The 22,340-nt window shown below is 42.6% G+C and overlaps 1 protein-coding gene across 2 annotated transcripts in view; it reads left to right on the forward strand.

The window, feature by feature from the left end:
- Positions 1–22,340, forward strand: part of TAOK3 (TAO kinase 3) — a 142,818-nt gene that overhangs the window by 53,724 nt on the left and 66,754 nt on the right. For both annotated transcript variants that reach the window (XM_030582809.1, XM_030582810.1), the window contains exons 2-5: positions 11,040–11,145; positions 14,168–14,376; positions 19,470–19,541; positions 21,162–21,263. In XM_030582809.1, coding sequence (XP_030438669.1) covers positions 14,257–14,376; positions 19,470–19,541; positions 21,162–21,263 — 294 coding nt within the window. In that variant the 5' untranslated portion in view covers positions 11,040–11,145; positions 14,168–14,256. The remainder of the gene's footprint in view (positions 1–11,039; positions 11,146–14,167; positions 14,377–19,469; positions 19,542–21,161; positions 21,264–22,340) is intronic.

The following is a 22,340-nucleotide window of genomic DNA, read 5'->3' on the forward strand; positions in this document are numbered from 1 at the left end:
CTTTGAACTCATTAGATCAGCCTGCCAACGGGACTCAGTACGGATGACATCCATTGGGAGCCGTGGGAAGTGATGAGGTTGGTGCATCGCTAAGTGGCATTTCTTCCCTATGCATTGGAATCCAGCCAGCCCCATGGCACTCTTTGTTAAAGGTGGGGTATGAATCTAGTAAAGGCTTCCGTGGAGCTAATCAAGTACCTAAGGTTAAGCACACACTGAAGTGTTCTGGATTGAGCCCTGAATGCATGCAACTGAAATGTAGTAGTCCCATGCACAATTCCATTCCTTAGCCATTGGATAGTTTTAAAAACAAAACAAAACTGGACAGCTGATTTGAGTGATTGAGAGGATGACCCCTCCCCTGTGTACAGGAGGCTTTGGAGTGGGGTGTTGCCTTCATAATCACTTACTGCATCATCTTGTGAACTTCTGATTCTGCTCACATCCTAGCAGGATGATTACACTGGCTGCTGTAGTAAAACCACACTATCAGTTGTCTGATATTTGCATGTCTGTGGCTGCAGCTGGTTGTGGTGGGCCCTGTTCTGTACGTTTTTGTGGCGTTCGCTGTAGAGTCACGTGTGCTTTGTAATGCTGAGCTCCCAGACTCTAACTCAGGGACATAAGTTGAATTAAAGAATTACTCTTTGAAAATTTAGCAGAATATCCTTATAATACTAGCCATATATAATGCTTTTCATCTTTAGATCTCATGGTGCTTTACAAAGGAACATGAGCATCAATATTTCCATTTTGTGAAGGGTGAATTAGGCAAAATAAAGTGACTGGCACAATGTCACAACAGTCAGTGGCAGAGCTGAGATTAGAACTCGGGTGTCCTCAAGCTCAGTCCAGTGCAGGCCTGTCTGGATCAGGCTTCCCCTTATAGTTTCTGTCATGGAGCCATGACCCCATGATACTGCTAGTATTGAAATTAATTATACACTGATGACCATAGGACCATTTGGGCTCAGAGGGACCTTTGCTAAATATACTAATAAATTATATAAATAAATTATATTCTGTCAGGACTCAGAGTATCCTTTAAATATTTCCACTAATTGATTGTCTTGACCTTGAAGACTTCCAGTGATGTAACCGAACTGTTTCCTTTGGAAGCATGTTCCATTACTCTGCCTGATCTTATACTTGTAAAACTTTTCCTTTTATTTAAGCTAATTGTTCCTTTCTGGAATTTAAACTCATCATTTTTAGTCTCTATCTTTGATTAGCCAGAGCGATTGCCTCTCCTATTTGAGACACCAAGTACTGGTACATCAGTAGTTGCAAGCTGAACAAACAGAAGTAATAGTGTGTGCCTGTAAAACTGTAGATCCTCCGTGAAGATCATGTGTACTTCAAAAATCAGCTCTTTTGTTGCTGCAATAAAGGTGGATTTCTACAATGAGGCATCTGGTCTTAAGACTAATTTAATTTGCCTTTGGCTACAGTGCACATAATTTCCTTAATTCCCTGGTGAAGTACTGATCCAATTTCTTTTAACCTGCACAAGTAATATTTTTAGACTCTCAATCTAACAGAGTAATGGATCAAAGTTTGTTTAATACAAGAATTTATAATACATGGATAGCACATATGAATACGTGGAAAGGTAAAAACCTCATATTTCTCTCATGGAAAAGAAATATTTGAAGGCAGCCCAAGGCCTTCTGCTGTAACACAAACTGCAGTGGTTCATTTATGACTTTTTAACTCAGCTGAAGTTTCTGGGCAGTCCTGTGAATTGCAAAGTAAAGAAAGCTGAGTCGAGTTGAAAACAAGTCGGTCAGAATCGTACTGAATGTCATGGGCACACTTGCTTATCCTATGCTGCGCCACGTTTGATCTGTGTGACTAAAGATTCTACTTCCTTTCCCAAATCAGAAAAAAAATTAATTGAAATATATTGATAACAGCTGGGCAGATTATCTTCTCATATTGGAAAAACTTTTCCCTGCTACAGATGGATGCATTTCATTATTATGATGTACAAATCTGAAGATTTTTCTTCTAAACACAAATACTCTTCTGAGAATCTGGAGTCATGTTAAATTACTTAAAAGTGAACAAGAGGTCATCAAATCACTGCTTTTTTATATACAATATCTAAGAACTGTAAATAAATGAGCTTATATAATAAATGCATGTATCACTTCATATTCCACATACTTGTGAGATTTTTAGGGCTGGACTTATGCATTGTTTTGGTGTGTGGCACAGAATAGTAGCTCTCTAAATTTAATTATTTTAGTTGCCAAGAAATGAGCTAATAACCTAAACAAGTTCCCTGGGTCTTTCTCTAACTAACTGGGATTTTGACTATTTTAAGGGATGGTATGTATCTTACCAAAGTAACTTGGTAATACTGGATGCGATGGTTTTAGATGAGTGTGTGTGCACGCACACTATTTCCATCTACAATCCCCAGAGGGGACAGGTGAGTTCTCCCACACTAGCCAGCAAAAGCATCCACATGTGGTTTTCTTCTTTTTTCTTTTTTTTCATAGAACTGAAAGGGACCTCAAGAGTCATCTAGTCTAGTCCCCTGCACTCAAGGCAGGACTAAGTATTACCTAGACCATCCCTGACAGGCGTTTGTCCAACCTGCTCTTAAAAATCCCCAATGATAGAGATTCCATCACCTCCCTAGACAATTATTCCAGTGCTTAACCACTCTGACAGGAAGTTTTTCCTAATGTCCAACTTAAACCGCCCTTGCTGCAATGTAAGCCCATTGCTTCTTGTCCTATCATCAGAGGTTAAGAACAATTTTTCTCCCTTCTCCTTGTAACAACTTTTTATGTACTTGAAAACTGTTATCATGCCCCCTCTCAGTCTTCTCTTTTCCAAACTAAACAAACCCAATTTTTTTCAATCTTCCCTCATAGGGCACGTTTTCTAGATCTTTAATCATTTTTGTTGCTCTTCTCTGGACTTTCTCCAGTTTGTCCACATCTTTCCTGAAATGTGATGCCCAGAACTGGACACAGTACTCCAGCTGAGGCCGAATCAGCACGGAGTAGAGCTGAAGAATTACTTCTCGTTTCTTGCTTACAATACTCCTGCTAATACATCCCAGAATGTTTGCTTTTTTTGCAACGGTATTACACTGTTGACTCATATTTAGCTTGTGATCCACTATGACCCCCAGATCCCATTCTGCAGTACTCCTTCCTAGGCCCTTTCCAAGTGGAGTACTTTGCATTTGTCCTTATTGAATGTCATCTGATTTACTTCAGACTATTTCTCTGGTTTGTCCAGATCATTTTGAATTTTAATGTTGGTGCGGTTTGCTGTGGTGCTATGACCCATGTGATTTACTCTCAGAAATCTGTGTCTAGCACTATCGATTCTGTCTAGCCTAGAATGAGTGAGGCCACTTGAGTTGACTAACTTGAGGGAATTCTGTAGCATGGACATACCCTGTATGTGATCACGTTGCTCTCTACAGACCATAGACTAAAAAGACTGTTCTATTACTGCTGTTGCTAACAGATGCTACTCTAGTGCTATTTGTAGTCCCTGTTGACTAGTGGAACTAGAAGTTCTGTCCTGATGCTACTGTAGACCTGGCTTGACATACATAACTTGACACAAGTACCTTGCCTCACTTCTTAGTAGGCATGATATGGAAGGTGAATGAAAGGTTAAGTTGTCATAACAAGCAGTATGTGGGATCAGCTGGAACAGCCTGGTATTAGTAAACAAGCCTAATGGTCAGATAGGATAGAGGTCAGATTGTGCATGGGCAGAGCATGCTGTACAGGGATTGGTTGTATATATACACTTTGGAATATGTATGTATAGGAAGAGGATTTCTTTGTAACTTTGAATGTGTGACATGCCCTATACCCACTCTCTCTATGCTCGAGTCTTATCAACTCAGTGTAGTTTCACTGTATGCCAAATAAAGATACCTGAGTGACGAAATCTGGAGTCGAATGAAGTTCTTGAGAAGCCTAGTGGAAAGAGGTCTCAGAAGGCATCCCAGCAGCTCCACATGTAGTTTTCCCGACAACTGTGGTGGCTCTGTATGTAGCAATGAAGCCTTATACCAGGAGTTGGCAACCTTTCAGAAGTGGTGTGCCAAGTTTTCATTTATTCACTCTAATTAAAGTTTTGCGTGCCAGTAATACATTTTAACGTTTTTAGAAGGTCTCTTTATCTAAGTCTATAATATATAACTAAACTATTGTTGTATGTAAAGTAAATAAGGTTTTTAAAGTATTTAAGAAGCTTCATTTAAAATTAAATTAAAATGCAGAGCCCCCCTGGACCAGTGGCCAGGACCTGGGCAGTGTGAGTGCCACTGAAAATCAGTTTGCGTGCCGCAGGTTGTCTACCCCTAATTTCCCTTATTTTCTTTTCTAGGAACATCCAAGAGAAGCTGTTTGAAGTACTGTAACTCCCCTTTAGGGGGTGGGAGTGAGCGAAGCAAAGACTTGAAGTCTTAGAACTTTATTTGGTGGAGTTTGGAGCTGCAGATTTGAATATGCTGGTGGGAAGTTTCTTTCTTGGGGATGAGACTCAAACCCCACAAGAAGTTGCTGGCAGCTATGGCATCTTTTAAGCTTATATGCCAGACAATCACTGCTGAAGGTTCATCTTACTGGCCACTAATTTTTACATATACTAGACTCCTAATGAGGAAATACATTGTGATCCTGTATGAGCCTATCCCAAGTTTAAAAAAAAACAAAGATAGACTCCATGACTTGTTGAGATGTTCAATAAATACTGATAGGTAGAATTTACAGTTCAGGCAGCTCCCAGAAGCTAACTCTGTTTCTATTTATTTTTTATTTTTTCCATCAGTTTAAAACCCAGGAAGCTTCCAGAGATCCTTTCTCTGTTGTTCTATGGTGTATAACTGCATGTTTCTATCATGGATCTCAGTGAAAGATCTGGAAATGGAATGGGGCTGCTGCAAATCCGTTGTGCTTGTGGGTTGGGTGCTTTTAGAGAATGCTAGCTTACATCAGAAATAAAGTACCTGGTTCTGCTAAGTGATAGGAATTTTGAGGCTAGATAGTGATCTGCACGTAAGACGATTAATGAGGACGTTTATGCTTCAGTTCACTGTAGCAACATTGGATGGAGTGGTTGTGTGTGGGTTTTTGCTAACCCTGTTCAGCAATCAAGGGGAAAGTTATTGGCATAGATTCAGCAAAGCAATTAAGGACATGCTTACATCACACTGACTACAATGAAACTTAAGCATGCGCTTAAAGCTGTGGTTAACTGCTCTCTGATGTGAGACCTTCATCTGCTGCTTGATTTTAAATGGAGAACGCAGTCCTTATTTTGGGAAATGTTGCATTAGGTGCCAGTTTGCATTAACAAAAGGTTTGCAGTTCTTAATGTTGAAAAATCAGCAGTAATTTCAATGTGAGTTTAATAGCATTTCCTGTCTCTTGGAAACGGTGTTGGAAAGGCCCCTTTAGGATTGTGGGCCACCATTATAAATATGTGTAATCATCAGTACAGAACTGTATCCCTGAGATGTTCTTGCAGGATCTAGAAACCTTTGCTGCATATACTGACAACATTACTGAGCAAGAGAGAAAGGGCAGGCTGCAGGTGGATTAGGACCAGTTTTTTAAAGGTATTCAGGCACCTAACTCCCATTGAAATCAAACTATGTAGAATCACTTCTACAGCTTAGAGCAACACTACTATTCAGGCTTTGTTTTCAAGCAATTTACTGCTGCTATGTCTGCTGTTAAATTAACCCCCCAAAAAAGCAACCTTGTACTTGATGGACTTCTCCACAAGGCAGGCTGCAGTACTGCTGTAGGAATGGTGCCAGGCTGACCTCGGCTGGAGTAGCTGGGAAGTGGGACGTAGCAATGGTATCTGGTTCCATTTCTAATTAAAAAACGAACAAACCCACAATTAAAATGTAAAAATAACTGCTGGATTTGCTCCCCCTGTTATTAAACATTGCCTGGAAGCAGAGACTCCATCTTTCAGAGCATGGGCCACACAATGGTTACATTTCCTGCTTCTAAGAAACAATGTGGCTATGAGGCTAAAAACAAAGGGTTATAAACTCAACCTCTGTAGTTCATTTAGATTGTGTTTCCCAAACATTGGAAAGCTGAGCTTTCACAGCAGGAAAATAAACCGATCGTGCCCTCCCCCTATCCTTGTTGCATTTTGTTGTGCCATGTGTTATGAAGGCCTGCCCATCTTAATGTGCACATCTGTTGCACCTCCACCTGGGCTTTTGTGCTCCTTCCACTTTGGGAAATGCCGGGGAAGCATTTCATAATATGATATGTCCTTTTATTTTTTACATGCTTTGAGCTGCCAGTGTTCATTAGCTAAATGTGAACTATCCTCATTGGTATCTCAGTTAGCACCCATTGAAATGAGCAAGGCAGTTCATACATCAGAGCTATTGTTTTAGGCTCTCTGCGAAGTCAGGAAGACCTTGCTTCATCAGCTATTCACTCCATGTATGGAAGATTTTCTTTGCAACTGTAACAACTAGAGCCTTAATTTTTTTAAAATGAAAATGGGGACACTGGAAAATAATTAGTATGTCTACACCTCTACCCTCAGCTAGTGATTTGACGCATACTTTGGGAAGCACTAGTCTAGTCCCTTGAGATTTCTTGCAAGCATACAACTAGCTGTTTAAAAAGAAAAAAGTTATATGTAGCCCCGGTGCCACTGTATGTCAGAAGGGAAAACAGCGCCACAGATGCTTTCTCGTGATGCTAGATGATTAAAGAGCTTCCAAAAAGGACTTGCCATAAAGTGCCCAGAAGACCCCAACAGTTTGACAATCTGTGTCATCCCCTCTACCCATCCGGCTTCTGCCACCATCCTGGTACAAGTTAGCACTGGTCGACTCACGTAACCGTTTGTGGTTAGGATACTTGTGATAGTCCATAAAGGTGCAGCATTCCCATGTCACCTGAGAAACATCTTGCACATTGGAGATCATCAGTCTGATTTTAAATTGGAAGGTGTAGGGTAGAGGATATCCTTTTCTCTGGTATTTTTCCTGCTTTCCTTTGCAAAGGGATCAATTCCGCCTCCATCAGAAGTCTGTGGCAAAACTCCTATTGTCTTCAGTGGTAGAATGATCCAGGCCCATAATCTGTCTCATCTCCTCATTTCCTACCAATGAAAAAGGAATTGTTTAGTGTCTGTCAGTAGTTACTTTCTCCCGAACATTAGTCCCACCTCCCTGCCCCGGGTATTTGAAGAGCCTTTTATTTTTGACAGCACTGCTGTATGTCAGTAATAGTTAACAAGAGCTGGCCAGGCTCTAAGGCTGAGAGTTTTTCAAAAGTGCCCAGTAACTGAGTGGGTCAGTTTTTGGATACCCAACTTGAGAAACTCTGAAAGTTGGCCTGATTTGCAGAAAGTGCTGAAAATCTCAAGTCCCTTTTTGCTTTTGAAAGTCTTGGCCAACGTTTGAAGCACTGTCAATGTTTCACTGCTTCAGAACATGTTCTCAGTCTTCTCAATTTGCTGCTTGGGACTGTAAGAGGACTCTCTTAGGTAGAAACTGTCTCTGACTGTGCTAATTAAGTACTTAACAGACAAATATTCAGTTGACCATTATTTGAATTGGTTCAGCTGTCGCTCTTTATGACTCACATCTGCCATAATGCCCACAAGAAGTGAGCCATCCAACTCAATTTAAAGTTTTCTTTGACTTTTAATGTGTCCTTTAAACTAAAAAACACCTTAGTTTTAAAAGCTATGACTTTGCCCATTAGGAACGCAACCTTGTGATTGTGCCCAGTGTTTCTCCTCTGTTTTGTTCCCCGTTGGTTGCACCATGTCACTTAGCACAAGATCCTTGCTCCAAAGATCTTTAATCTATTACACTGAGATGCTGGGCGTGCTTCGGAGCACTATAAAGGAACTCAGTAATAATGTTAGCAAAGAGTCCTGTGGCACCCTATAGACTAACAGATGTTTTGGAGCATGAGCTTTCGTGGGTGAATACCCACTTTGTCGGATGCATGTTCTAATAACGTTCTAAGCGGTTGGACATGCCATAGTGATGCGGGGGGTGGGGGTGCGTTTTGAAGCTTGAGTTTTTCTCTCTCTTTTTTTACTGGAAAATACTAAGTATCAATAAGGCTGCGATGAGTACTCATGAATCTCCTTGTGTGACTCTATCTCTATCCCTGTTAGCAGCAAGATAGCATCACCCAGGGCCTGGCATTAAGAACGGTGTTTGCTTTCTTGCTGTCAGTAGTCTTTTAAGACAATTTAGTTGAACTGCACAGATTTCTTAGTGGAAGAGAGGATGCATTTAAGTAGAGAGAGTTGGATGAACTGGTATTTTCCTTGATACAACTTTTATTTATTGTTCTAAACTCAGATGGATTTCTCACTTGGGTAATGGATAGTAGACCTTTTATACATTCTTTGCACATATCTGCCGGCTCGCTGTAAATATAGTTACTTTGGGTGAGGCCAGTCAGCTGCAAAGGAGTAATAATTTAGTTCATCTGTTTTTTGTCAAGAGTTTATTTTTGAGCCTTTTTTTTTTTAATGTAGCCTTTCAGGATTTCTTCCTGGAGTTCTGCTAAGAAGAATATTTGAATGAATGTTTCACTGTATTGCCCTCTTCAGGGGATGACAAAGGTATCTTTCTTTGAAATGGTATTGCTGCCTTTCTTGGTGCCAGCTGGATGAAGGAGAAGGAATGTCTGTCAAGGGAGTGTCCTCTAACGGTTAACTGTGCAGGGACTCGGGAGACAAGATTCTTCACTTCTGTTCTTAGTCTATCTGACTCAGGCCAGGCCTGCCCTTGGAAGGCATTGGTATATGGGTGTACTAGACTAGCAAAGCACTCTTCATGCGGCTCCATCATCCGTCCTTGAGCAAAATAAGCTATACCAGCAAACGTGCAGTTTTCCCAGTATAACTGTGTTTACACCAGGGGTTTTGTCAGCACATGTATGTCCATCACAAATCGCACCCCTGATGGGCAACAACTCTGGCAAAAGTTTGTAGACCCAGCCTCATTATATTCATTCCTCTGTGTCTCAATTCCTCCCCTCCCCCGGGGCATAGTACTTACCTTAGAGGTGTTGAAAATACTTTGAGAGCATCAGATGGAAATGATCTCATTGCAAAGTATCATTGCTCGCTTTTATGACACTGTAGCTGAAAACTGAGGACAAGAGGGTTTTAGCCTTGATGGCAATGGGTATGTTATCCTTGAAACACATATGGTCCACTCAGACCAAGTACCCTACAAGAGTTACAAATCAAGAAGGGCTTTCTTACCCTCCATTTGTCGTACAAAATACTTATGTTGTTTATGGAACTAGGCTTCTGGCAGCCAAGCTCATTGCACATGCCAGAGGCTCCTTGCAATCTCTCCATTCCCTCCACAAGCTCCCTGTTTGTCCCCTGCCATCTGCTGCTATTTCAAGGACTCCTTGCACCTTTCCCCACTGCCATATATCAGGTGTGTCTCCATGTCCCCCATTTCTTCCTTGCTTCTCCTTGGCAGGGTCCACATTTCCCCTCCCCCCCCCTCACTATTTCTTGTTTCTCTCAGGGAGATAAATTGTTCAGAGTTAACATTCATCGTGGGCAGTGCTGTTGGGGGGATGGGCAATTGGCAGGTATCCTTTATGTTGGAAGGTGCTAATAGCTGCCACCAACTGGTTCTTTGATCTATTGACAGGTGAGACCTGATTAAAGCTGAGGGGGTCTGCTAACCTGGCACCAGGGCTCAGTTCTTCCCCTACTTGTATTCCGATTTGTCACAGAAATCAACAGGGTCCTGCCCATAGATGCCTAGAACATTCTCTAAAAGTATGGACTTGATTGGAGGGGTTGTTCACAAGTTACTATATTACATCCAAACAAAGAGAAGCCATTGAGTCAGGGCCTCACCAGCTCGACCAGGTACATACAGTTCAAAAAGAGGGGCTTGTCTGAGACCGAACAGATACAGTCGCTGATTCAGAAATTTCGTAAGGGTCAAAAACAGGAAATGGAGGAAAAAGCTTGAGGGGGATAAAGCCTGAGCTAGTGGTAGCTTTAATAAAGTTGGCGACCTCTCTTGTATCCCACATTATGATACATCACAGGCCTGAGGTTTATAGCTAGGGCCCTACCTAATTCATGGTCATGAAAAACACGTCATGGACCGTGAAATCTGGTCTTGTGTGTTTTTACCCTATACAATACAGATTTCACAGGAGAGACCAGCGTTCCTCAAATTTTGGGTCCTGACCCAAAAGGGAATTGTGTGTGTGTGGGGTTTCACAAGGTTATTTTAGGGGGCTCGTGATATTGCCACCCTTACTTCTGCACTGCCATCAAAGCTGGGTGGCCGAAGATCAGCAGCTTTTGTCCGGGCAGCACAGAAGTAAGGATGGCAATACCATACCATGCCATCATTACTTCTGCACTGCTGCTTTCAGAGTTGGGCAGCCAGAGAGTGGCGGTTGTTGACTGAGGGCCCAGTTCTGCAGGCAGCAGCACAGAAGTAAGGGTGGCAATACCATACCAAGCCATCCTGACTTCTGTGCTGCTGCTGATGGCGGCTCTGCCTTCAGGGCTGGGCTCCTGGGCAGCAGTCGCTGCTCTCCAGCTGCCCAGCTGTGCTGCTGCTAGCAGCAGCGCAGAAGTAAGAGTATAGTACCACAGCCCCCCTGCTACAATAACCTTGCAACCCCTCCCCCCCTCCACCACCAAACTCCTTTTGGGGTCAAAACCCCTACAATTACAAGACCAGGAAATTTCAGATTTAAATCGCTGAAATCATGAAATTTATGATTTTTTAAATCCTCTAACCACAAAATTGACCAAAATGGACCATGAATTTGGTAGGGCCCTACTTGTAGAACATGGGGAAAGTCAACTCTCTTCACCTGAAAGGGAAAGAACAGCATTGGTAATGGGCATTACTTGTACTAGGGCACCCTGGCATGCTCCAGTGATTAGAGGAAGTTTCCTTGTTAGCTTTAATATCTGCATACATAGATATTAGCATATGTACAAAGAATTTATACCGTGTTCCTCTGCATGTTTTTCCTTTACAGGAAAACCAAGTGCACAGAACTTGGGGAGACGACAGGAGAACACACGTAAAGATGCTGCTGAAATGTGTCTGAGCCATCGATTGTGGTTTGTGCCACATTTAAGCAGGTACGTTTCAGCTGAGTGTATTCTGCATGCCTTTAGTGAACGTATATTTATCTGTCATGCATTATGCTCCATTAGTTAGAAGTCCTGATGCAGAGAGTCTGAATGGCCGTGACTGCAAGCTGTCGAATGATTTCCATCCAGGATTAGACCTTTTCTTCACCGTCACTGTACCTTGAGATTTCAGACCTCAAAACCTCCAAGTCTACCATTGTTGTGCCGTGTAGTTTATTTTATGGCTGCTGTATTTTGATTAGTCCATTCTCAGGTGTCCCACTGCCATTTAGGATCTGGTTTCTAACATGAGTGACACAGAACGTCGCTTCTGTGCTTATGCACTGATGTCAATGTTTAGAATTTTGCTCAAAAAGCCAGTGCCCACCTGGTAGGAAATTATCTTAATTTGACAAAGCCACAGACATACATGGTGACATGTCAGCTTTTGGTTAAAAATAATGGCAATGTAAATTTTAAAATGCGAACCATTTCCTTCTCAATAGCAAAGTAAGTTTTTTGCTGGAGGATTTAGCTGTTATTCAGGCCCAGGTTGCATTTTTAAATGTTGCAGATTTCTGAGCATCTTCTAATGGGGAGTTTTCGAAACATCAAACCCCAACTTTCGGGCATGGCTACACTTGCAGGTGTAGAGCACTGTGAATTAAAGCAGCCCTTGGAGAGTGCAGTAGGGAAAGCGTTTCAGTCTGTCCACACTGATAGCTTTAAGCGCACTGACTTGGTCACATTTGCGGCACTTGCAGGAGCATTGGGAGCAGTGCATTATGGGCAGCTATCCCAGCATGCAAGTGACTGCAACTTGATTTTCAAGTGGGGTGGAGTGTGGTGAAGTGTGACAGGGAGTGTGTTGTGTGTATGTGGGGGAGAGAGAGTGGGTTTTTGGGGCGCTGAGAGTGTGTCAGCATGCCGTCTTGTGAGTTCAGAAACCCACCCACCCCCCGCCCGCCTCTCTCACTCACTCAAAGCAAACAGTAAATGTTTGCTTTTTCTCAGAGCTGATAAGCAGCCGGCTTCTCCGAAAAGGAGCTTTGAGAGGGCATTTCCTGCAGCCAATTTCACAAAAATGACAAGAGTGGCCACTTGACTTAAGGGGATTATGGGCCGTTTCCGGAGGCTGATCAGAGCGCAGTAATGCAACACCTCATTCACACTGGTGCCGTGGCGCTCCAGCGAGGGCGCATCAAACATTATTCCACTCACCGAGGTGGAGTACCAGCAGCGCTGTAGCCGCGGAGTCAGAGAGCTCTATGTCCCTTGCCAGTGTGGACGGGACAGTGTGAGCTAGGGCGCTCGGGACTGCTTTATTGCGCTGTAACTCGCAAGTGTAGTCCAGGCCTTCATGACTATTTCCCCTCACTTTTGGCAAAACAAGTCAAATATCATAGAGCCATTTATTTTTGTCATCTGTATTGACTAATATGATGCAAGTAAGAGCATGGTTTGTTGTTGCTCCTCTTCTCCCTCCTTGTCTTATTGCTGTGTTTGGTTGAAATTGATGAGCAGTAACACAAAGTGACCCAGAGTATGGAAATATAATAAAGTAGGCCTGTATTATATTTTCATGGTGGGTTTTTTTCTTCTGAACAACTTGTTGTAAGTAAGAAACAATCTACTGATTTTATTTTCAAGAATTAAACTGTTTTTTGAATGAACATCTTAAGTCTTCCATTAAGTACAGTTCTTTGCTGTGTGAGCTGGTACACATACTCAGGAAAGATGAGCTCCAGTAAAGACCTGGCTTGTTGGATGACATAGGCCAGCGTTTTTCAAACTTTGGGTTGCGACCCCGTACCGGGTCGTGGCATGTCAGGCACTGGGTCGCTCTAGTCAGCACTGCCTCCCTGCTCCGACACCACGGGTGCAGCTGGGGTGCAGAGGCAGGCTTCTGAAGCAGTCAGGAGCAGGTCCGGCTCCTAGGTGGAGGCACGTAAGCGGCTCTACGTGGCTTTTACCCGCAGGCAGTGCCCCCCCCAGCTCCCCTTGGCATGGTCCTTGGTGCCAGCACAGGTGAGAAGCCTGCCTCTGCGTCCTGGCTGTGCTGCTGACTGGGAGCTGCTGGAGGTAAGTCCACAGCCCAACCCTGTGCTCCAATCCCCTGCCCCAGCCCTGAGCCCCTCCCAAACTCGGAACCCCTTCCTGCACCCCAAATCCCTCATCCCCAGCCCCATCCCACAGCCTGCACCCCCAGCCCAGAGCCCTGACCCCCTCCCGCACCCCAACCCCTTGCCCTAGCCCTGAGCCCCCCCAAACCCAGAACCTCCTCCTGCACCGGAAACTCCTCATCCCTGGCCCCAGCCCAGAGCCTGCACCCAGAGCCCTGACCCACTCCTGCACCCCTGCCCCAGCCCAGAGCCCCACACCGCAAACCTCTCATCCCCAGCTCTGTTGGGTAGCACGCATCAACAGTTTTCTTCAACTGGGTTCCCAGAAAAAAAGTTTGAAAACCACTGACATAGGCTGTAGGATTGGATTTTCAAAAACACCTCTGTGACTTTGGAGCTATTGAAAGCCAATGGGACTAGTGCATTTAGGCACTTCCTGAAAATCCCATCCATTCAAATTATCATATGTAAATTAAATAGAGCAGGTCACCAATTGGCAAGTGGAAAGAGAGTAATATCCAAACAAGAGAGACTAATAAAAAGATGCATAACACAGTGTGATTCCTTAAAAACTGGCATATCGGGAGATCTGCATTGAGACTGTTTGTAGAAACGTCTATCACGTAATGTTTCACATAATCCCCAAACAACTTCCCTCTTCACATGGCCATTAGTACAGCCTCAAACTGCAGTACTCACTTCCAGTAGCCAATAAATGGCTATTATGCACAGAATTCCTAGTTATCTATACTCCTCTGTTTGACTAATAATTAAACACAATTACTTGAAGGAAACAATGGGTAAGCCTTGTTGTTTTGAAGTTATTTCCTCTAATTTCTCAGTAGAAAGTGTGAACAAAAACATTCATAAAAGTAGCTGGTAAATGATTAACATTGTTATTTTTCCAGGTGCTCTGTTATCTGCAAACTACTTTGTCAATGAGGGAAGAAACTGATTGGGAATTTAAAGCGCGAACTAGGTCGTAATACTGTTCAACATGCCCAAAGGGGTGCCGAAGGACCCAGAGATAGCTGACCTGTTCTACAAAGATGATCCTGAGGAAATATTTGTGGGTTTACATGAAATTGGACATGGAAGTTTTGGAGCAGTTTACTTTGTAAGTATATTTGTTCACCCACATGTCTCCAAAGAAACACTTGTCAAAACATGGGACTTTTAGAAGTGACTCTGATACAAAGTTATGAGGGTCTTACATACGCTAGCTTCCTCTGAGTACCTGTGAGATAAATCTATGGGCTTGGCTACACTGGCACTTTACAGCGCTGCAACTTTCGCGCTCAGGGGTGTGAAGATACAGTGCTGTAAAGCCTCAGTGTAATCAGTGCCGCAGCGCTGGGAGCGCGGCTCCCAGTGCTGCAAGCTACACCCGTAAGGGATGTGGTTTACGTGCAGCGCTGGGAGAGCTCTCTCCCAGCGCTGGCACTCCGACCACACTCACACTTCAAAGCGCTGCCGCGGCAGCATTTCCACAGTGCTGCCGTGGCAGCGCTTTGAAATTTCAAGTGTAGCCATACCCTATGATAGAGACATCTCTTAATCCACTGCTGAAGTGCAGCTGTTTCTGAGGGGAAGCCCAACCTCACTGTATCAATGCAAGGCATTTAATACACAACTGCTTGTGGTGTGAAGGGAGTGCTGTTTCTGGTTGAAGATGAAGGACAAATTTAGCCAGGCAGAACATAATCCACCAAGCTAATTTTTATCAGAAACACCAGGAACTAACATCATTGTCCTTGTGAAAAGTGTCATGGGTTCTTTAATGTCCATAAGTTGCTTGAATTTGTTTTCTGTCTTACTTGCTTTTTGTGTTTCTAAATTGCCTGCAAATTCATGGATTCCAGGAACTGATGAATTCAACAGGCAACTGAAGCTAAAAGCCATTTTCAGTAGTAAATTGGTCCCATGGCTGCTGGCCTAGAATCTTCACTGGGTCAGTAGCAAAAAACAAAGATATTGTGGAGGTCCTCTGTGGCATTTCTCTACTGCTCCTAACATTAGAGAGAGTGAGATGCTCATATCACCGAAAGCATTTGAAGGTGTCATCCTGCTTCCCTTCCTGCCGCAGCGCACCTATGAAACAGTATTAATGGATGATGTTAAATATCCACATTAACTGATTAAATATCATGGCAGTATTAGTTTAGAGAAGCAATTTTAAAAAGAGCTTGTTCAAAAAGTAACTAAAGTTGAATCACTGAGTGATGGTGCCCGTGATAAATTAAGTTCAGCATCTTTGTGGGAGCAATTTTACCAAAACAGGGCACTGTAACGCTGAGTTTCAAAAAGCAAGAATTAAAAAAATAAGGAAGATAGAGAAATTAAACACAAAAGTTAAGATAGAACCTTTGATTTAAGCCTGGTAGCTCATGAGAAATATTATAACAGATTCCTGGTACGTATGGATAGCCCCAACAAAAAAGGCAAGGAAAAAGTGGTTAAATGGCACCTCATTCAGAAAATGGCTTCAACTGAATGACATTTTCATTAGAAAGGAACATAAGTGAAGACATTCGGAAGTGATGGGTGACTTTGGATGCCACACTTGAAACACATTAAGTGGGCCCAATTTTCAGAGCATCTGGTCTCTGAAAATTAGTCCTCTTTAAGGTATCTCAAGTTGGGCTTCAAAATCACTCATCAGTTTTGAAAACCTTGACCATAACCTCTAATAGATAAAAAGTAAAGTTGGAAGAGCAAGAAGCCAAACATGTAAAATCAAATAAAAAGGACATTATTAAGGTCTGTGGAAGCTTGTGAGGGAAGTTGTAGGTTTGCTAAGCCACCACCATGGACCAAAGGGGGCAGCCTAAATAGTCTTTGTATTGCATTAGTCTTCATCACAGGCTACGCTGGGGAAATACTGGTTCTTTTCTGGTAATATGGAACTGACTGAGTGTTGCAACAACTAATAAAATAGCAACATGTCACCCAGATTACATGGAATTCACCCAAAAATTCTGAAGATCTTGAGAATCTGATACTGGCCACTGTCAGGGGCAGGATTCTGGAGTAGATGAATCAATGGTCTGATCAGGTGTGACACTACCTATGTACTTAGTGCTTGAAACTAGAATGTACAAAAACATTAGAAAATATACTGAGTAGGGAATAATCCTGCGTCAACAGAGAGAGACTCTAACAGGTGTTCTCCAGCTTGAACTTCTGTGATTCTGTGGACCCACAACATGGGTTCACCTTTGGAAAATGCCCTTCTGGAACTCAATAAATATACCTTTACTCCTTTGCAAATTGTTTCCCTTCCATTCAGTTCTCAGAACCTCTGCCTAAAGACTTGTCATATTTGCATATTACTCTTTGTATTGGAAGGACAGTTATTGCTCAGTGGTTTGCCTTTCTCTTATTGGCCCAGTTTTCCACCCCATCTGTATAACTTTTTGCTGTTTTGTCCATTGAAACAACTTGGGGATACATCTCAATGCATGGGAGTGCACATATATAACTGAAAATTAATATAGGATGATAAATGTGACCACTTGGAGGGAAATAGCTGCAGAGATCTGTCTCTTCATTTTGGATGCACTTTCTTACAGCTGTAGAGTATGACTAGTTCTGTGGTGGTGCTTTTGTTGAGCTATCTAACTGTCATTATCTGTACAGGCAAAATTATTGAGCAGTGCTCTGTTTTTAAGGATAATTGTCTAGTGCAGTGCATGTGTTTAGGCACAATTGATTGGCCAGTTTTCTGCATTTATTTTGTTTGACCTTTTTATTTGAGTTAGTACTGTTACCATTATATTCATCCAAGGCATTGATCTGTTTCGTTTCATAATAATGATGGCATTTGAATTCCATAGCCCTCCTGTGGGCACTTCAACAGAACATTTGTAATAGTATGAATTTTGTTAGTTCATTCTGCTATGCTATCTACTTTTGACTATTATCAATATTTTTTTCCCTAGTGAACTGAATAAAGGCTAAAATAGTCCTGGCCTCATTTTGTCACCAGGTTTCAGGGTTTATGCACCTTCACCGAGCAATTTTATATTTTCATTCAAAAAGATCATTTTCCTCAATAATCTTAGGCTAGTTAAACACTGCACCATGAAATAAAGTGGTGGATGGGATTTGACAAAGCAAATGAGGGGGTATTAAAAGCTATGTTCCATGAATAATTCACTTGTGATCTGGCAGAGTCTTCACAAATGATCTGCTAAAGGCAGCAAAACATGCTTGAGATCTTTAATGGTGAATCAGGATCTCAAGTGGTCAGAGCTACAGCTTTTCATCTTATCCCAAAGCTGTTTCTTCTGGCTTTCCTTAATTCATCGGATGAGGACTTCATGCTTCTGACAGTAGAACACAATTTACCTATTCCACTGTGCCAGACATTAGTCTAAATCCATTAACTCTCTTAAATAATTCTCTTGGTATTTATATTGGTCCAGTGTAGCACTATTTTTCCTTGAAGACACAGTCTGCATTACAAAACATCTTGGGGGATTCATATTTTTCTGAAAGGACATTACTTGTCCACACAAGTGAAACACTGAGTTTGTTATGCTTCCCTTTTAACTTATTACAAATTCGGAGCTTTCAGCTATTGCCAGTCTTGTTCTTCACATTTCCAGTGGTTACAGAGATAACAGCATTTAACCACGTTTCAGACTAAATTGTTCACTTTCTCTATTTGACTCTTTTGGAGCTCTCTTGGAGAGCTCCAGGTGGCTTGTTGCCAGTCCAGGCAAATAGATCATTTATTCTGGAGCCATGAGTTTTCAAGCTTCAGTCAACTATTCTTTTGTTATGCAGGCTAAAGAAAAGTAGAATTTTCATAAACCCAATGGCTTTGATAATGAAAATATTTAATACGCAGTTAGCGCACAATATATGGTCTAATGTCTTGCTTGTTCCCTTGAAACAACATTAAACATTTGACCTACACACTCAAAAGGCAGGAAATTCATGCTATTTTTGAAGTGTTCTCCTGAGCTTTCCATGTGCTGCCTAGGTACAATATTGTAGCATGTATATAAAAATCACCTGAGATTCAGAATCACCTCTCATTATTTAGAGGTCCAATCCTGCAACGTACATTGAGCATCCCTGTCTCGAGCTGAACTTCCTGGGTGCTGAGGGCGCTTGACAACTTGCAAGATCTTTTAAAACTCGGCCAAGTGTTGACGACTATATGGTAGGGCATGATCCTTTGCTGGCCAAGGGGAGGCGGTGTAACAACCAAATACAGCTTTAATCTCCAACTGCTGCGATTCTGGAGCCAAGCCCTTTTCATTTAAAAAAGCTTTACATCGTTACTAAAATACCTCTTCTCCCCCACCCCAAAGCCCTTGGGTCATGTGCCGTGCTACTAACACATGATACAATTGACTCATAATAAAATCTCCCTCAACATTTAAAACAAAGCCAGTGAAGGGGACTGGAAGCAGTGGAAGGGAGGAAAGGGGAATATGTATTGGGCCAACGTTGATCTCTCTTGATTGTCAGGCCTTCCAGGGATAAAACAGAGTTATCTTGGAAACTGGGGAGAGAGGGATTGAGATGGGTGCCAGGAGTTCCATACCCATATATCAATCACTGCAAAGGCACACGTGCCTGCTGGCCTTGTCTAGACCAGTGAAGTTCTCCAGAAGGTGACCTGTGGGCTCAGCTACCCTTCAGAGAAGGCTTTCATATTGTCCCACAGCTACCAATTCTGCAATTTGCTGGGGGTGGTGGGTGTTCCAAGGAGTCCAGGGAGAATAAAATATTAGATAGGTCAATCCAACAGAAGAACTGCAACTCATTCTCTTTGTGTTAGCTGGGGCCTGGTGGCTGCTGGGCCGGGCCGTTGTCAGCTGGGCCAGCGTGCATTGTGCTTTGCCAAGTTGCTCTGCAGTTCCCAGAGGCCTGATCCTGATACTGCTAGAGTCAGTAGCAAAGCTCTCACTAGGCACGAGTCGGGTACCAGGTTTGCACTGTAATAGAGCTGTTGCTGATACCCAGAAGCGAGCAGGGAGGTAGCTTGGAATTGGACAGGTGGATGAGCCAGTGTTGTAGCTGGGGTTCAAATGATGGTATCCTGAATTCGAGTCCAGAGGAAAGGAGACTCCGAAGCACGTGAGCTTGCCAGTATGTGGGATAAGAAGGGAAAACTTGGACTTACACCGAAGACACATCTGACTCCATAGGAAAAAATTCTGATTTAATTTCTTTCTCTTTCCTCTTCTCCAGGCCACACATTCCCACAGTAATGAAGTGGTGGCGGTCAAGAAAATGTCCTACAGTGGGAAGCAAACGAACGAGGTAAGAGATCGAGCTAGTTTTTCACATGAACTCTGTGCACAGCAGCCATATAAACCTGTCCAGAGAAGTTAGCTGGGGATTTCCTTTGGCCTTGGCAAACCAGATTCTTTAATGCATGTAATGGTCACTCACTTCATAGGAAAGGCAAATGCATGAGTGTGAATTCTGGCAAATGGTCGGTTTTAATGAAGTCAGGGTGAATTCAGAAGGGATTGTGTGGTTGTTACTTCAGTAGCATCGGCAACAGAAGCACATCAGAGCCATAGCTATTGCAGTGCTACGATACCAGCCAGAAAGGGCAGCTAACTTGCATCACAGACTCTGAAGCTGAGCAAATGGTTTCTGCAGTTTTACGGAATCCCTCCCTGAAACCAGTCTCACTTCAGTTGTTGCTTTCTTGGGTGATCTTCTCTTATAAAGCTTGCTACTTCGGTAGACGTCATCTAGCTGGATTGATGGGTAGACTTGCAGTAGAGAGCAGGCTTCTGTGCTATTAATAAGGAAGAAGCAGTTTCAGATGTTTTTTCTACTCTGCTGTGTTGGTCTCCAGCATGTGCGTTACCTATTACCTCTGACATTTCAAATGTTAGTGTGCTTTTTATTACATTACAGAAGGAACCAAAACCAGTTAAAGTTACAGCAGACTTCTCACACCTCTAGCCTTCATGACAGATTTCAGTTACTGCTGTCTGGTTTGGAAGCACTGGTTTCATAATAAAACTGAGAGAACTTTGCACTTCAAATACAAACTGTAGAACAGTATCAGTGTTTTTTGAGAAACGTTTACTGCAGATAAAATAACTCTCTCAATAGTATTGTGGGAATCCTAAAGCTGACCTTAGTAGTCAAAAAGAGCAAAACTTCGCTAACTTTTTTTTTTACTTGTCTTCATACAACATGGACCTAGACAACAACAAGACAATCAGCTCTTGCAACTGTTGATTCAGGGTGGGACTGTACTTGAGGTCTTGGCATATGGAGAGAAGGCCGGGTATAAAATAAACCCTGAACTGGTTATCTCTGAGTCAGTCATGAAGGGATAAAATAAATGTACCTGTCAATGGCCAGTTGCTGGATAACTGTTTATTTAAACCCTTCACCAATTTGATAAAATTGACTCACAATGCATTAAATATAATCACTTAACAGCTGGCATGATTTGAACTAGGGTGATTTCAAAGGTCAATGATTAGAAGTGACACCAGCTTTGGGGAACTTTTTTTTGCTTCTGTGTAAGATTAACAGAGCTAGATTGCCCTCTCCCATCTAACTCAAAGTTCGCAAAGAGAGGTTATGAAAGCCTTCACCCACTTCCTGGTATCAGTCCTGTAGTTCTCCTTATGACAAGCAGGTATTCCCAGTGAGTAATTTAAACAATGAAAGGGAAAGGTGAGGTGGTAGCAACAGAGGGGTAAGGCTGGCGTTAATTGAGAGGCTGGGAAAAGGAGAGAAAATGGGGTGATTGTTCTCTTGACTTTCTCAGATAGTAAAATTGTCTCATGGTTGCTTCCCAAATCTGCAGTAATACCTGATTGTGCTGCAGTAGCCGCAGGTTGTAGTGGAGAATGCAAGATGAGGGATTGACGTAAGGATGAATTTCTTCTGTTTTGTTTTCAATAGAAATGGCAGGATATCATCAAGGAAGTCAAGTTCCTGCAGCAGCTGAAGCACCCCAACACCATAGAATACAAGGGCTGTTACCTGAAGGAGCACACTGCCTGGGTAAGTGAGAGCCATGTGGCATTTACAGCTCTTCCCGGGCAGGACCGCTTGCCCTTAGGTGCCTGAATGTCTGGTAAATGATCCTGTCTGTCCACACAACACTGAATACTTAATATTCCTTGTAGTCTCTTTCATCTTGAAGGATTCTCAAAGTGACTTGCAAGGGGAGTGGAAATTCTGGACTGGGACACTGGGGCAGATCCCTGCTTTGTTAGTTCACGCAGATCGGCCAGAGCATTTAGTTTCATAATAAGAGTTCCTCCAACATCCCCTCACAGACAACATCATCGCAGATAGCTAATCTGCTGCAGAAAAGCAAAGGGTTTGATTGACTCTGCTAGGATTTGACTGGGTGATCCAAGGGGCTGCAGATAATTTGAACTTGATCCCAGAATCCTCATCTAGCTCATTAGTTTACTGTAAGGTAGAATCTGTTGGAATGTTTTATTTATTGTCTCCCTATCATATTTCTTGCAACTCCAGGGTTTCATTGCAGTTTCTCAGCCTTCAGCCCAAACCTCTTTTATTTGTGATTATGTAGCATCTCCTCCAAAGCCCACTGAAGTCAGAGTCTTTCTGTTGAATTCAGTAGACTTTGGATCAAGCCTATCCATCATTTGTTGATGTCCATGCCCAAAGGCCTTTACATTTCATAGTTTCTCAGTACTGAAAGCCCAATCTTTTTTATTGTAGGGTCTTTAAAACAATAACCTCTGTACACATGACTGCTTATAGTGGTAGAATCTATCCTAACCTTTACAAAAGTCAGTGGGGTGATCCAGCGAATTACAGATCCTTACATCTGTGCTTCGGATATTAGTTGCAACTATTACTAACTAAAAATAAAATAACGCCTAGAAGAACATACTATGATAGGATCCAACTGGCATGGCTCTGCAAAGGAAAATCATTCCTCTCACTCACTTATTAGGACTCTTTGAACATGTCCATAAAGTAGTGGATGAAGGAGGACCAGGTAATTCTTAGCTTTTCAAAAGGTCTTTGACAAGGACTTTCCTAGGAAGCTACTACAGAAACTTAGTCGTCATGGGGCAAGAGGCAACATTGTCATGGATC

This window comes from Gopherus evgoodei, chromosome 13 (genome assembly GCF_007399415.2).
Source record: "Gopherus evgoodei ecotype Sinaloan lineage chromosome 13, rGopEvg1_v1.p, whole genome shotgun sequence".
Lineage (NCBI taxonomy): Eukaryota > Metazoa > Chordata > Testudines > Testudinidae > Gopherus > Gopherus evgoodei.